The sequence below is a fragment of the Sus scrofa genome, chromosome 2, assembly GCF_000003025.6.
Source record: "Sus scrofa isolate TJ Tabasco breed Duroc chromosome 2, Sscrofa11.1, whole genome shotgun sequence".
In the NCBI taxonomy this organism is placed as follows: Eukaryota; Metazoa; Chordata; class Mammalia; order Artiodactyla; family Suidae; genus Sus; species Sus scrofa.
The window spans coordinates 33,899,777-33,915,372 of record NC_010444.4 but is presented as its reverse complement, the minus strand read 5'-3'; the positions used below and the strand labels follow the sequence as shown (position 1 = coordinate 33,915,372).

General features: G+C 35.4%; 1 protein-coding gene across 3 annotated transcripts in view; it reads left to right on the top strand.

Annotated features, from left to right (window-relative positions):
- The window catches only part of ANO3 (anoctamin 3), a 430,234-nt gene that overhangs the window by 133,601 nt on the left and 281,037 nt on the right, over positions 1–15,596 (top strand). Inside the window, exon 1 of one of the 3 annotated variants that reach the window (XM_003122910.5) lies at positions 10,285–10,509. The exons of the other annotated variants lie outside the window; for them this stretch is intronic. Coding sequence (XP_003122958.2) covers positions 10,458–10,509 — 52 coding nt within the window. The 5' untranslated portion in view covers positions 10,285–10,457. Of the gene's footprint in view, positions 1–10,284; positions 10,510–15,596 lie in introns of those variants that run through there. 3 annotated transcript variants of the gene reach the window in all.

The window sequence follows — 15,596 nt, the reverse complement described above, 5'->3', positions numbered from 1 at the left end:
ATTTATGGCTGCTGTGTTTGTATGGAATAGACCTCTAGGAGAAGAATTATTGGTTAAAATAGGTTTTCATGCTTCACAATTCCAAAGCAGTGTATGACAGAATGCTTTTTCCCAACATGCTCTATAAAAATAGGTATCATGGCTCCTTTCCATTTTTGCTAATGTGAAAAGCTTAAAAATATACCTTGTTATTTTAACTTATATTCCCCTGACTACCAGAGAAAATATTTTCCCATTTTAAATTATTTATGATTTTTTTAGATTATGATCTGAGAATGTATTCTGAAATACTCTACATTTTTCCTTTTTTTTTACTGTTTCTTTTTTCTTGCCACCCCCTTAAATCTAAGTATTATGGAATTGGGATTTATCTTAGAAATTGGAATTTCTCAACTTTAGGAGATTTTGAAAATAATGGTCCAAAAAGGGATTTTGGAAGATGTGATAGCCACCAGCCAGACCTTCTGTAGCACTGATACGGCAGACAATCAGGGAATCTGGGGTGGGACCACAATGGAGCTCTGGTGGAGCAACCAACAGAACAGCTGTTGCCTCTGTACTTGCTGGCAGCATGGCATTTTGGTAGAGAGCTGGAGGCAGAAGAACAAGGGTTTGTGAGAATCGGTCTGCACCTCTGTGTCATTCTGTCATCGCTTATACACACAACGACCTTCAGAGTACAGTGGCTTCTGCTTCCCTTCTAGTCATGCACAAATTTCTCTATTAGCTCTAACCTTGCACCACACGGGGAAAGCAGTTCTGCAAAACATAGTTGTAGATTAGTGAGGTTGACACAAAAGGTAATGTGATGATTTGATCACAAAATGCAAAGATAATGTATGGACTTATAAACTTCTATTAAATGAAGTTCATTGATTGTATTAGGTCATTTGGATCTTTGTTTACTTTGGTCTATTAATTTTTTTTTGTTACTTCCCCGATATAATTATTTTTCTACTGTATAGCATGGTGACCCAGTTACACATACATGTATACATTTTTTTTTATCACATTATCATGCTTCATCATAAGTGACTAGACAGAGTTCTCAGTGCTACACAGCAGGACCTCATTGCTAATCCATTCCAAAAGCAATAGTTTGCATCTATTAACCTTAAGCTCCCAATCCATCCCGCTCCCACCCCCTCCCTTGGCAACCATAAGTCTATTCTCCAAGTCCATGATTTTCTTTTCTGTGGAAAGGTTCATTTGCAGCAACATGGATGGAACTAGAGGCTCTCAAACTGTGTGAAGTAAGTCAGAAAGATAAAGACAAATACCATGTGATATCACTTATATCTGGAATCTAATATACGGCACAAATGAACCTTTCCACAGAAAAGAAAATCATGGTCTACTAATTTAAAATTGTTTAAATTTTTAGAGAAGTATATAGTGTCTTACATTACAGTTGCAAATTCATTAATTTCTTGACTGTCTAATAGTTTTATATTAAAAGTTGTACAGTTTGGTGCATGACATATATGATTATTATACCTTATTTATAAATTATGCCTCATTTTTACATATGCTGCTATCATTTTTGTCTTTCTAATCTGAAATTCCATCTTGACTGATATTAATATTGCTAAAATTTGCTTACTTTTTAATTTGTGTTTATCTGGAATCACTTTGGCCACCACTTTATTACTTCCACTTAAATAGTTTTATGTCTTAGAAAGTACATGTCTTGCTTTTGATCCAACACATGTTTTTTTTTAAGTGGGGAAAAAAGTGAGCCTGTTTATATTTGGAATATTTGCTGATACACGTTTTAATCATTTCATTTTGTTTCAAACATACTATTTATGTCCATTGTTGAGTATGTCTTTTCCTTTTCCTTATTTTTCCTGGTTTGATCAAGGTGCAATATATTTCATTTGTTTTCTTCTTTAAACATTTATGGTTTTTTCTCATTCATTAAATTCTACTTTAATTTTCCTTATTCTCTTGATCAAATGCTTTAAATCTGTTATTTTGTCTATTATTTTGTCTATTAGATTATTTGTCTAATAGATTATTCTCTATCTCCCTCTTGTTTTATCCTCTCCCCAACAGAAGAAGGTCTTAAGACCATTTTCACTTTTCACTTTTCCTTCTCTCATTAGATTTCTGTAACATTTTTACTTCCCCCTGCCTCAACTACCTGGATTTGTTGAGAAAATTGATAATTAACTAGAATTTATTTTATAGTGTTTCCTTTCTTTTAAATATACTTTAATAGCTCTTATATTAAGTATCCCTGGAAAATATATTATTGTTCACTTGAATTATTTTGATAAATACATGTATAAACATTGCTACTATTATATTTTATTCTTCTTTTATCTTGAGATATTTCTTCTAATTCATCGTTGTTTGTAGTAGAGTTTTTCCAAAGGTGTTAAATAAAACAAATTATGTAAGTTATATATTCCTCAAATTATTGAAAATCCTTAAATATCTTCCTTTACTTGAGAATAAATTATATCTTGCCTAGATACATGATTCTGGGATGAAATCATTTTCCTGATGGGTCTGAAGAAGCTATCCTAACCTCCAACATCACAGATTTAAAGGTCCATCTTGTTTTTCTTACTCAATATTTTAGAGATTCTCAAGTGACAAAATTTGGGGATCAGAAAATACAGTCACTAGTGTTAATAAGCAAGCTTTCCTGAAAGAGTCCATATGCAAATTCTTTTTATTGTGTAAAAAGCAACACTAATTTTTTTTCCAACTGTTTCAACAATTGTTCTATGATAAAACACCACACATTTGCTATCTATTCTCAAAGAAATTATAAAAATGTTTCTTCTCATGTAAAGCTTGCAAAGACTAAAATTACATATCCTGGCTCAATTCAGCATGTAGATACCAGCATATAATTGTTAAATGTACTGAAAAGAAAATATGTAATTTTCTCCCATAACTTGTAGAAATTATGGGAAGAAAGGGAGATCTTTATTTGATATAAAATATGATTCACTGATTATTTTCAACATGATATAATGTGATAAACTATTCAGTGATGCTAAAATAGATTCCTTAGATTTACTTTAATGAATACAAAGGCTATAATTGACACATTGGTTATTGATACATAAACAGTTTCAAGTAACCAATATTTATTTTTAAGTAAATTCAGTTCTCATTAGTTAAATAATTAATTCAATAAATTTTCATCTTATAACTTTTGTTCTGGCAAACTCTGTCTTTTTATCATTCTATGATGTTTAATTTCAGATGCCACCCAAGTTCAGGTTGCACAAAGCTTGTGTTTGTAGATGTGCATCAGTGAGGATTTTATGTACTATTTGCATTATTTTCCTGTAGAGGGGAAAGAGGAATAACCCTAGTCAAGCCAGCCATATGGATTACATTTCTGAAGTCAAAGTGCCTGAAATTCTCTTCCAGCAGATAGCAATTCTAGAATATGAGAAGCAGAACAGACCTTAGGGAGTATCTAATCCATCCGCCTTATTATAGATGAGACACCTTGCGCCAGGAAGGAAAGTGATTTTCACACTCTTAGCATGCCAGTTTATACAACAGGATAAGTATAAGGGCTTTAGACTCCAAAAGCAATGTCCTCCTTCCACATTTTCTGCTAGGTTGAAAGAGGGCCCCATACCAAAATGCTGATTTTTTTTTAATTTCAAATTTGTAGCATTGGTGGCTTAAAATGTCATGATGAATTTTTCTATTCAGATTATTTTTTTTTAGGGCTGCACCCATGGTATATGGAAGTTCCCAGGCTAGGGGTCAAATAGGAGCTGCACCTGCTGGCCTTTGCCACAGCCACAGCAACACCAGATCTGAGCTACATCTGCAACCTACACCGCAGCTCACAGCAACACCAGATCCTCAGATTATTTTTAAACACTTAGAATTTTGTATTTCATTTTTACATTTATTTTTCTAACATAAGTAATACATATTTGATGGTTAAGGTAACTGTGTAACTTACTGTCCAAAGCAGGACACTTTACTAAAGTTTGAGACTATTAATAATTACACTACAATAAAGGCAGCCCAGAACATGTCACTCTGGGACTAAATGGAGAATAAAGTTAAAATATAAGTAGGTAAAATGAAAAAGTATTTAATTCACTTGTATCTCCTTTGTGTAGCCTTGACCATATTTTGATTTTTACTATTATGTCTATGTATATATAATATTTAGAAAAGTTGATTTTATACTGCTACATTTGTTTTTCAGTCCATTTTTTTTTGCTTTTTAATATAATTTTTAAATTTTTTTCCATTATATACAGCTGTTTAGTAATAAAAATGTATCAGAAACATGTTTCCTGATAAATATTCATGCACACTATATTTTTAAAGGTCAGTATTACATCATTAATATCTTCGGACAAAGAATAAGCCAGCAGCACATTCCTTGCTCCAGCAGGACTTATTATATTCAAATAGAGACCACAGTTGTTCACAACTGGTCACCCCAGGTTATCAGAGGTCAACTATATATTATCTTTGAAAAGTAAGTTGGTAATTACAAACTCCTCCTTCATTTCCATTTTCCTACTGGCAAGCACCCAATGACCAATACACGACAGGCCTACACAAATCAAGCAGAAGCATCAAGCTATCTGAAGAGATTCTAGACACAGAACCAGTACCAGCACACCCAGAACACCAGCTGAGTATTGGCTGTGCTCAAATCATGGAAATTCACCAAAATATAGTAGAGTAGTAGATATGATCAGAGTGTCAGTTTTAAGAGCTTCAAGGATGTACAAACACAGAAAATAAATAATTATTACATTAGATTTTTAACACAACATAAAAAAAGCCTTTATGAAATTATCTGCCTGAAATAAGTAATATCACAAAGGAAGGCGTATCAATAGTCTTGCATGCAGATCTTAAAAGCAATTATATATATTATATATAGTGCTTGAAATGATAACAGTCATATTCTATAGGAAATAGATGAAGTTAAATTCACATCTAATTGGCTTTATCATGACTGGATATGAATAAAGGAAGTCTGCATCCTCGGACCTGCATTGTTCTGGGGCCCTGAAGGATAGGTAAGGGATTAAAAAAAAACAAAGAAAAACAAACTTGGTTAGGATAAGTTTTAGGATGAGTTCCAGGTGAAAGAAACATCAGCAACAAAAGCAGAGAGGCCTAGGAGGAAGAAATCCATTGTAGGATCAATAGTTTATGAAGGAGAGTATTAGAAACAAAACTGGAAAGTGGTGAGAGCATGTCAGGGAGCTTTTGGATAGTAGTGGACTTGATGCTATAAGCAACTTAAAGAATTCATTGTAATTTTTGCATCAGGGACATATGAACTATGATTTGATCCATCATCACCTCCTTTGTCCCACACATCTGCCTTCTCTTGATGTTGTCTTCTTAAGCAAATCATCTTAAGTTCTTGTCTCTTGAAAATACTTGTGGGAAGACCTTATCAGGCTAGCTTTAGAGAGAGTAGAGGTTGCTGATTGTCTTCCATTGCTTTTTTGAGTCTTATGCATCCATCAATAATGTCACTCCTGAATGCTTCTCTAAACATATAGTTTGTATTTGAGCAGGACTAACCAGCCTAATTCTGTTGTGATGCAGTCACAAGTGGCCAGGAGCCATTGGCTTTTTGGGAAGCAGTTGTTAAATTGCAGTCCAACCTTCCATTTATCACAACATATGGGTTTTTAAAGAGATTTTTTGTGCCTTTAATTAGACTGTGAAAGCAACTAGAACCAAATGAGTACTTAACGTATTAAATATATAAACTATTTTAAAATAATTTCCCTTGGTGTTGCCTAAGAAAGAAAACAGCTTCTCAGGGTACCAAACAAGCTTCGTTCATTTTCCTCTTCTTTTTCTTTTTCTTATTCTTTTTTTTTTTTTTTTTGGCCACCCCTAGGCGTATGGTGTTCCCAAGCCAGGGCTCAGATCCAAACTGTAGTTTTGATCTATGCTGCAGCTGTGGCAGCACTAGATCCTCTAACCCTCTGTGCTGGCCAGGGTGTGGGGATCAAACTTGAGTCCTGGTGCATCACAGACATCCTATTGCATTATAGCAAGACCTCAAAAAAAACATTGTTCTTGAAATCATTTTGCATTTTAAAATGTATTGTTTTCTTTACTTTTTTATTAGTAAGTGTTGATTAAGCTTGTGTGACTGAAACTACACTGATGTCTGGAGAAACAGATACTCTACATTCAGTCTGCTCTCAAGGAGACCATAGTCTCCCTCTAATAGTTTCTTACAGGGAGATCTCATCTTTTCTGTTCCTTACTCCTTGCAGATGAGCCCCTGCCAATGTGACATGGCTATTTCATTTTGCCCATTAATACCTTAAATAACTAGATTCTAGAAAGGGAATGACCACAAAGAGAATTTCTGTCTCTATTTTTGTTTTAATTTAGGCAATGAGAAGCAGAATTACGATTTCAGTTTCAATTAAAGTCAGTGATTCAAGACCCAAAGCGGTAACAGTGGAACTCTTCTTGCTATGAGAAAGAACAATACGGGGAAACATAAAATTGGCTGAGCTGGGAAATCATATTTTGGAATTCAAAGGAATGAAAAAGCCTCTCAGTTATGTAAAGAATAGTGTCCCTTACCGCTCTGGGAGACAACAGTTAGCATGGGGCCTGATATATTAATTACTTAAGGAGGATAGGAGACAGGTGGTGAGCAGTGGGAGGGCAAATGTAGCAGAAACCTCAAGGGGAGAAAAAAGCCAGGTTCCAAGATTAGAAAAGAGAAAAAAACAAACTTGGTTTTGTAGAAAGATAGATATAGAGGTATTTTAAAGATATATGCATTTAATCAAGGTAAAATCAATATTATATTATTTGTAGGAAGTATGACTATGACAAACACACAAGGAGGTATGAAAGAAAAAAATCAACCCTAATCCTAACTTGCAAAATTAATTATTCTGGACAATTTGGTATGTTTTTTAACTATCTTTTTTTTTTCTATTTTGCAAAATGTAGTCACAATTATACTACATATACTAATCATGCTCCCTCACTGAAAAATGCATGAAATAAATGTTTCTTATCATTAAAATTTGAATAAATAACTTACTCAAGAGCATATATCTAGCAAATAAAGTCAAGATTTAACCCAAGTAGGCCAACTCTGGTTTTGAATCTCTGTGTTCCATATTCTGTTTCCATTGCTATGATGAACATGTATCACTTATTCCAAAATTCTTATTTTTGTGATAGTTCCCAGACATGGATTTTCTCTCTTCCTTCCTCTTTTTGTTGCTTTCTTCCTTTTGTTCTTTCATTCCTTTAGTCATGTATCCACATATTAAGCATAGTGATGGGCTCTGGGGATACAAATTTAAATAAGATATGCTCCCCATTCACAAAGAGCTGCTCCATCTGGAGGGAAGGCAAACATATAAACAATTACTTTCAAGATATGTATAAATTCTCTGTCAGAAAATAGGAATTAATTTACTCAACATATTTTCCACTGTGCATTAAACTGCAAGAAAATTTTTTTAAATTTGAAGTAAGTTTGAAACCAAAAATAGCAAGAAAAACTAAGCCAGCAATAGCCTTCCATACCTAATGAGGCTATTTAATTTTCTTAAACTTTCTGCAATGTCGATGTCCATATAAAGTATTTCCTAAAATCAAATCATAGAAGATTTAGGAATTCCCGCTGTGATGCAACGGGATAGGTAGCATCTCTGCAATGCCAAGATTCAGGTTTGATCCCCAGCTTGGCACTTGGGTTAAGGGATCCAGGGTTGCCGCAGCTTACAGCTCTGGCTCGGATCTGATCCCTGGCTCAGGAACTCTGTAGCCATGGGGCAGCCAAAAATGAAAAAAGAAAGAAAAAAATCATAGATTTATTTTTCAGGAACATCTTTGTTCAGACCCCTCTTTCTGCACTCTCCATTTCCAAAACACACAAACTGTCTTTCTTTACACCACACACACACACACACACACACACACACACACACACACACACACACACACACACACGCATGCACATACGCACTCACACAGCTTTTCCTTCTCTTTGCATTGTTTTTCCTCTAAAGCAGATGGTACATGAAATTTTCCAGGCCCCTCACAAAGCTGTTCCTCTAGCAACCTTCCTTAAAAGACTGATTTTAAAACAAGCAAATATGTTCTTTTAGTCCCCTCCTAGTCAATCTGTCAGTCCAACCTAAAGTGTCTCCAATTAAAAGTAATAAACTTTATGAGAAGTTAATTTAATCACAGCTGTACTGCAGAGGTTTGGGTGCAAGGGTGTTAGAAATAATGCCAAACTACTTTTTTTGGGGGGAATAATAAGGTTAAATTCTTTTTAATGAAGTTCAGATTCTTAGTCATTCCTAGCTCCAGTGCATACTCCCTTGCCTCTTGCTGGTTGTGGTTGGAGAAAATCAGATATTAGCAGAAAGAAGATCTAGGAAATTGAAGATGTTCCCTGTACCTGGAAGTGTAGAGTAGAACCAGAGGCTTTTAATTCTTTCAACTGCTTCTCCTTATCATGAATTTAATTAATGCTCACATTTCAAAACTATTTCTGATTCTAATATCAGTGATTTAAAAGGATTTGAAAAAGATCAGATCCATAGGGATCATAATTACAGTATCTAATATTTTGGGGTGTTAGTTTCCTGGTTTGAACTAATCCTTAAATACATTTCCTAGTTTGATCTTCACCTAGGAGGACTGAGTTGTATTAGAATCCAATGAATTGGGTTGTATCAGAATGACTTGTGAGTTGTGTTGTATTAGAATTTTAATTAAATTAGGAAAACATAACAAAAACAGGCAAGTTATTTATTGCTCTGGGTTTCAGAGCCCTCTTCTACAACATATATGTAAAAGGACCTTTTATGAATAATGTCTCTCAGATTTGTTCCAAATATTCAGTTGGAGATAAACTCCCATTGAATTCATTTTTCTAATCAATTATTTCCTCAGTCTCTGTATCCTGAGCTCTTACCGAATGCTTAACAATTTCTTCTGTAGGACCCTCTGTCATTCAAGAAAGCTGCACATCCTTTGCTCTGTCTACCCATTTTTCCTTGCTTCAGATGACTTCAGGCCCATTCACTTAAAACTCGGGAACAATTCTGAGTCGTAACTAACAGGATGAGCATGGCCAACCTATAAAATACCATGAGAAATAATAATAAATTGCAGTTTTAGAGTGGTTTGGTGTGCAGCCATATATAAGTGGAGCATCTCCTTGTGCAAAACAGCATCCTTTACTGCTCCTGGATCATGAACCACTCATGAAATTAGAGCATATATGCTAGTAGCTCAACTTACTTGAGTTTTGAAATTTTTGAAATCTATTTTTTCTATTCTTATCTTCCTTTATTTGGATCTTTCATTGCTTCTGAGTTGATTTCACAAAACTTCAGAACTTGGGAAATGAGGGACTCTTCTACTCTGTGTCTGTTCAGTAATATGTTACATCTTCCAGGTGGAATTTAAGAAGTTTAATCAGGCAGTAGTGGTAAGAGGAAAAGAAACCACCATACTGAAAAATGTGTTGAGTGGCTCCTCATTCCTATTTTGGCTACTGTTTTTGGCCTTTTGAAAGTAACTTCACTTATTTGGGTATCAGGTGCATTTTTCTCTAGAGTAAGGTGTTGGTTTACATGATCTTAAGAATTTGTAAAAAAAAAAAAAAAAGAATTTGTTGTGCTGGGCTTCAGTTTCTTTTGTAACATTAGAATTAAAGTAGTCTACCCACTTTATAGGGCTTTTATGAGAATTAAGGTAAGTATCAGAGGTAGTATTTTTTCAGCACCTGTTACTTAGTAGCTGATAAATGATTCAGTGTCACTATCACATATGGCCCAAAGTCTCAAAAGCTGAAATACAAGAGGAGAACTCAAGTGTAATGTGCTGGACATTAAATATTGTTTATCTAATAAAGCCATTATACTGGAAAAGTGGAGGTTACCTATATTTTCCATATTCAAGTTTAAAAGGAAAAACAAGAACCTTTGTTTTCCATTGCATTCCTCTCAGAACAGAAGCCAACTTTGCCCTTCTGTAAGTGCTGGTGTTACAGACCAACTTTTAGGAAGTCATTGTCTGTGCCTGGATGTAATAACCAGTACCAAAACTTGAAAAAGAGGGATTTATTAGCGGTTCTATAGATTTGCTAGATTTACAGTCTCTAAGAAAAGTTCCCTCCCACACCTAGCATACCCCACATAACGCCCACCCACATTGCGGCACTGGACACCATTGGGATGCGGGGCTATTCCGCGAATAGCCGCTAAGGGGAGCCGGACGCTGGACCGATCTAGCCGTTACCATGACAACGGTGGGCGCGCAGCCTAGGGAACGAAGTGCCGGCTAAAGCAGGTGTCGGATTGCAGTGCGCTCGTGGATGTTCCGGGATTGCATTGAGCCCAGGAGCCTCTCACAGTCTGGCTACTGGTACTCCACTTCTCTCTCTCAGACAGCTTCTTAAACCGGCGGGGACGCACTGAATGAACATGGTCCACCATTCAGGCTCGATTCAGTCCTTTAAACAGCAAAAAGGTCAGTCGGAATCTTGGTCCCCCATCCCTGTGGGTGTCACATCCCCCTCTGCATGCCCTTGCAGTTGTGTAGGAGCATCCTTTCCAGACTAATGCGATGCAGAGGTGGAGAACTCTATGAAGTTGGAAAAAAAAATGTTCTTCCATTTTTTTTTTTTTTTAATGCCTCTTCACTCTGCATCTGAGATGAGTCTGGTTTCTGAGCCTCCGCACGGTCCCTGTGAGAAGCGGAATTCGTCATTTCGGGGACTTGGTTTTATGTATATCTCTGCTAAGACTGTTTCAATGCAATGCAGTAAACCAGCTTAGTAGGGGTTTTCCTACCAGCCCAATCGTGCTCTGAGGTTGAAGACAGAGATATTGGACTAGGTTTGCCCCAGTGTGTGATTCAAATGGCGAGTAAGCTCCATCTCCTATTTGAGACGATTTTACACATTCCTAGGATAAATTAATTTTTGGACAGTTCCAGAAGTTGGCTTGATGAAGGGGCTCTGAAACTTTCTTGGAAAACTTAATGTTTCCTGTGTCCTTTGCTTGGTTATGCATTTCAGGTGTTTTTATTTTTATATAATTTTTTAATTGTTGATAGATTCCTCTTGTAGGGCCTTTACATTATCTCCCTTAGCTTCTCCTTCAAGTTGCTCACTGGATGCAGTAATGAGTCTATATGCTCATAGTCAACTTAAGAATTTTTCCAGGTTATTCTCACCCTTTGGTCCTTGTTCCTTATTTTATTTAAAAGCTTTTAAGAGAGCATAAATATTTTTGATATATTTCCAGTTTTGTGAAGTTTATCCAAAAATTAAACAACATATTGTTATTTTATTGAATTAATAATGCTAATTATGCCATAGTTGACCATATAGTACCTAAGACATGTGAATTCCAGAATGATAAACCTGCTCATATAAGTGAATTAAATATTTAAATATCCCTACTCCCCCTGCCACCCAGATGTTATCCATATTTTTTGGTCAACAGTTGTTTCTATGTAGCTCTTTGCCTTTTTCTGTAAAAAAAAAAAAATCCACCAGGGATAATTTAGGAGGGATATCTGCATCAAGCAGAATATTGCACTAAACAAGCTTTGCATTGCATAATTTTATACTCTGTTCCAGTCCAACTTCTCTAGTCTCTTTAACGAATATGTTGAAATTGGGAGTGAGGTGAGAGACTGTGTAGACAAAACATTCAGCTAGTATGCAGTTCCACTTTAAGTCCAAATGTTCCAAAGAAAATTCAGTTGTTCAAGAAGTTGTATTCTCTTTAATCATTTTAAACATATACACACTTTTGAAATGAAGACAATTATAGGAACTTTGCCCCAGCTTCATATGATTAATATCCTCTTTTGATGCATGACTATAAGTAACTTATGTCTGGACATGAAATCTTGAAATAGCCCCCACACAACTTATTATGTATAGACACATATTGTGTTTGTAAAAGCAAATAATTGCCAACTTTAGGGCGAAATGTCATTCTCAAAGTGTGTGAAAAGAAAATATGCAAGTTCTGGAACTTCATGTGGTTTCCTTTATGATGCATTATGAGCCATTTATTTTCAAGACTTCCTTTACTTTTTGGCACAAAAGGTAACTTTAGCAGAAAGATAAAGATGTGGCAAGCAGATGGGTAGGAAAGGAAGCATCATTAAAGTGGTTCTGGTTAATTGCTTCTTAATCCTGAATGGATATTCAAAAAAGACATATCAAACTTAGGGTTTTCTGTTTTAATTTTACAAAGAGAGAGAAGCAGAATACTATTCTAGATGCTTTCTGACCTAGGAATCATGAGACAGAAAACTTTTTAGGCTGCTTTTCAACATAACAAGAACCTGAAAACTTCACATTAAGTGGAGAGAATTCTGTACTGAAATCAGAGTCCAGAATTCTAAGTTTTCCTTTGTAATTGGTTTAAAAGCCTTGAGTAAACTTTTTAACTTCTTTGCACTTTGCCTTGTATATAAATATGAAAAGACTGAACACCTGACACTTATGGCCTTCCTCTGTTTCATGGGAAAGGCAGGTGCAGTGTGAAAGCAGAGGTGATTTTTTCCTGGGCCAGATAAGAGGAAAGCCCTACTTCTAGGTCATTTTTAGGAAATAATTTAGCAAAGTAAACCAGTTTATGAGGATTTTTTTTATTTTAATCAATCAATAGCAATATATTTTTGTGATCTTGATTTCTACTTTGATACCTAGAAATAGCCTGAAATACCCAGAAAACACCTTTGTTAAAAAAACTTAGAAAATGTTCACTGTCACTTGAAAAAAGACACACTATAATCTCTCAGCAGGCTTGGAGACATTCCCATATATGTGAGAAATACATAGTAATCACTCATTGATCCAAACTCTCCCACTGATATTACTGAGTGTTTTTCAGTAAATCTATATAGGTGCCAGAATAGTTATATGTGAAACGAAATACTTTATGTTAAGACCAAATTTCTCCTTAAATTAATCTATGATCTTCATTTTCAGCCTTGGATTTTAATCCTACATATCCTTCTTACAAATTATCTTCTTTAATATCTCTAAGCCTCAGTCACCACCTCTGTGAAATGAAGATGATAATATATATGTTACAAAGTTATAAGATATTTAGGAATTTGCCACACAATTGGGGTTCAAAATATAGTTAATAATAATAATAATAGTTATTGTTATTCTTCACAAGTTCATCCATCTCAGTGGTTGCCTTATAATTAATTGCCCTTTATTTTCCTTTGTCTGACTCAGTTTTATCACTTTGGAGTTTCTTATGGGAAACTTCGGGATTCCAGACGGACTAAGGATTCCTTACAGGAGTCTCAAGTTGCAGTCACAAACTACTCAATCTACATGCTCATTCCTCAAGATAACTTCCCCTAAATTCCCATAAAGTAAATTTAGATATTAATTTTTTTCATAATTTTAAAATCCCATTTTGGAGTTCCAGTTGTGGCTCAGCAGGTTAAGAAGATGATCTAGTGTTCGATCTGTGGCCTCACCTAGTGGGTATTGCTGAAAGCTGTGGTGTAGGTCCCAGAGGTGGCTTGGATCTGTTGTTGCTATGGCTGTTGTGTAGGCCAGCAGCTGCAGCTCCAATTCAACTAGCCCAGGAACTTCCACATGCTGCAGGTGCAGCTGTAAAAAGAAAAAAATAATTCAGTTGCAAATAAGTTGCATTAATTCACTCTCCATTCAGCTCATATTTAGCAGGCTCTAGCTGTATGCCAGGCACTGTGCTGGCGTACAAGAAAACTTTCATTTCTGATTCTGTTACTGCAAAAATCTCCTTCTTCAGAGAACTTTATAGAGGAGGGGAAGTTTGAGGTGTTTGCTAAACACAAACTTTATGGGAATTATAGGCAACTCTGCATTTTTCTAGAACAATGTTGACATTTTGTTTCTCAGCCATGCCAGTTAAATTTTATTTTCTGAATAAAAGACTCACATATGTCTTTGAATTTTTGTTTAAATTATAGATTGTTTCATTAAGAGGCATAATAAGTTAGGAAGTAAAACATGAGTATCTTTGGCTGAAGTGAGGGGAGGGTGGGGATAGGATTATTCTATATTTTACTTATTTCTGAAGTTCCAAAGGTAAATTTGAATATGTTATGCTTACAGACAACTGGGAGTGTGTGTTTGCCTTTGCCTTAGCACATGTTGGAGGAACATATTAGCTGGCAAATCAGCAGTAATTTCTGGAAAAAGTCCAACTGTGCTCCTCAGCCTGGCTTGCTTTGTTTCACTTGATTTAAAATGGACTCATGTGTCATACAAGAGTGGGCGGGAAAAGGACAATGTTGGTTCTGGCTTCTGTGTGGCTGTTATTTACTAATAGAGCTAGTAAGACTTTCAGAGAAACCATAGGTCACATCAAACACAGCCTGTTCCAAAAGACTTGGTTGAATGAGATCAGCTAAGGCTGTTAAGTGATTCATCACTATCTTGAAGGACATTGGGTTCAACATGAAAAGAATGTTTTTAATATTTCTACGGAATCAAGCACTTTCTACTGAAATAAGTGGTGATAATAATCTTTATACTTACTTGGGGATTTGCAGATCACAAAGCACTTTCATTCTCCTTTTCTTGAAATTAAATTATTCGCTGTCACAGGGGACTTTCTATAGAGCTGCTTAGCAATCAGCCTGCTTTGTACCCATTTCCTATTTCATAAGTCCAAGAAGGCACAACTGGGGAAAATACCTAGTTTCGGAATCTTGGATATTCACAATTTAAGCCTCCTTTTCCCTTCACTGATGTTTTTAGGACCTAGAATTTGCCTACACTCTTACTCAGGTGAAACTAGAGAAAAATCTGAAGCTATTTACATGCTGACAGAAATGCATTCATACACTCGTATTGACACTCCCTGGTATTTTGACAGTCTGTTCTTCTATTTATGACTGAAGAAGAAAAGGCATTGTCTCTTGTTAAAATAGTTCCCAGCTATATAGTGAAAACAAAGTTGGGGGAAATATTTTAGTGTCAGAAAATGTACTGACTGGTACTCAGCCTGGTACTGAGTAACAATCCAGATCACCAGAAAGAATTGAGTATCTGATCAAATCAGGTCTTCTCCTTTGTTTCTTAATTTTCACCCTTGCCTTTCTTTCCCTCTACAGGGGGTTTCCTAGATATTTACACTCTCAGTCCAATCTCCTAGTAAATGTGAGCCAAACTATGAAAAGAATGTAGAGCTATTTCAATTTAAAAAACAAACACATGTGTCTGAGACCATTTCTTAACAATGAATACCTGAATACCTCAAAGAGGACTTACTATGTTACTTCAAAGTAAGAACACTGATATTTAAAATGATAACTTTGAATGAGCAACAGTAGTATATATTATGTGATAAATACATATCCTAAGGAGTGACGATAAGTGATAAAGTTTGAAAGAAATCATATCCAAAATAATCATAATGTAAAAATATGAGTGTTTTAAAGCTATCTAGAAGTTCGGTGACCCAAAACCTCACATCTTCCTGAGGATTCTAGAGAGCTGAATTTTCATTTGAATCTAGGATCTACATTATACTGGTACACGACTGTTACTGGTAAAAAGATATTGGGGGTTGATGATTACA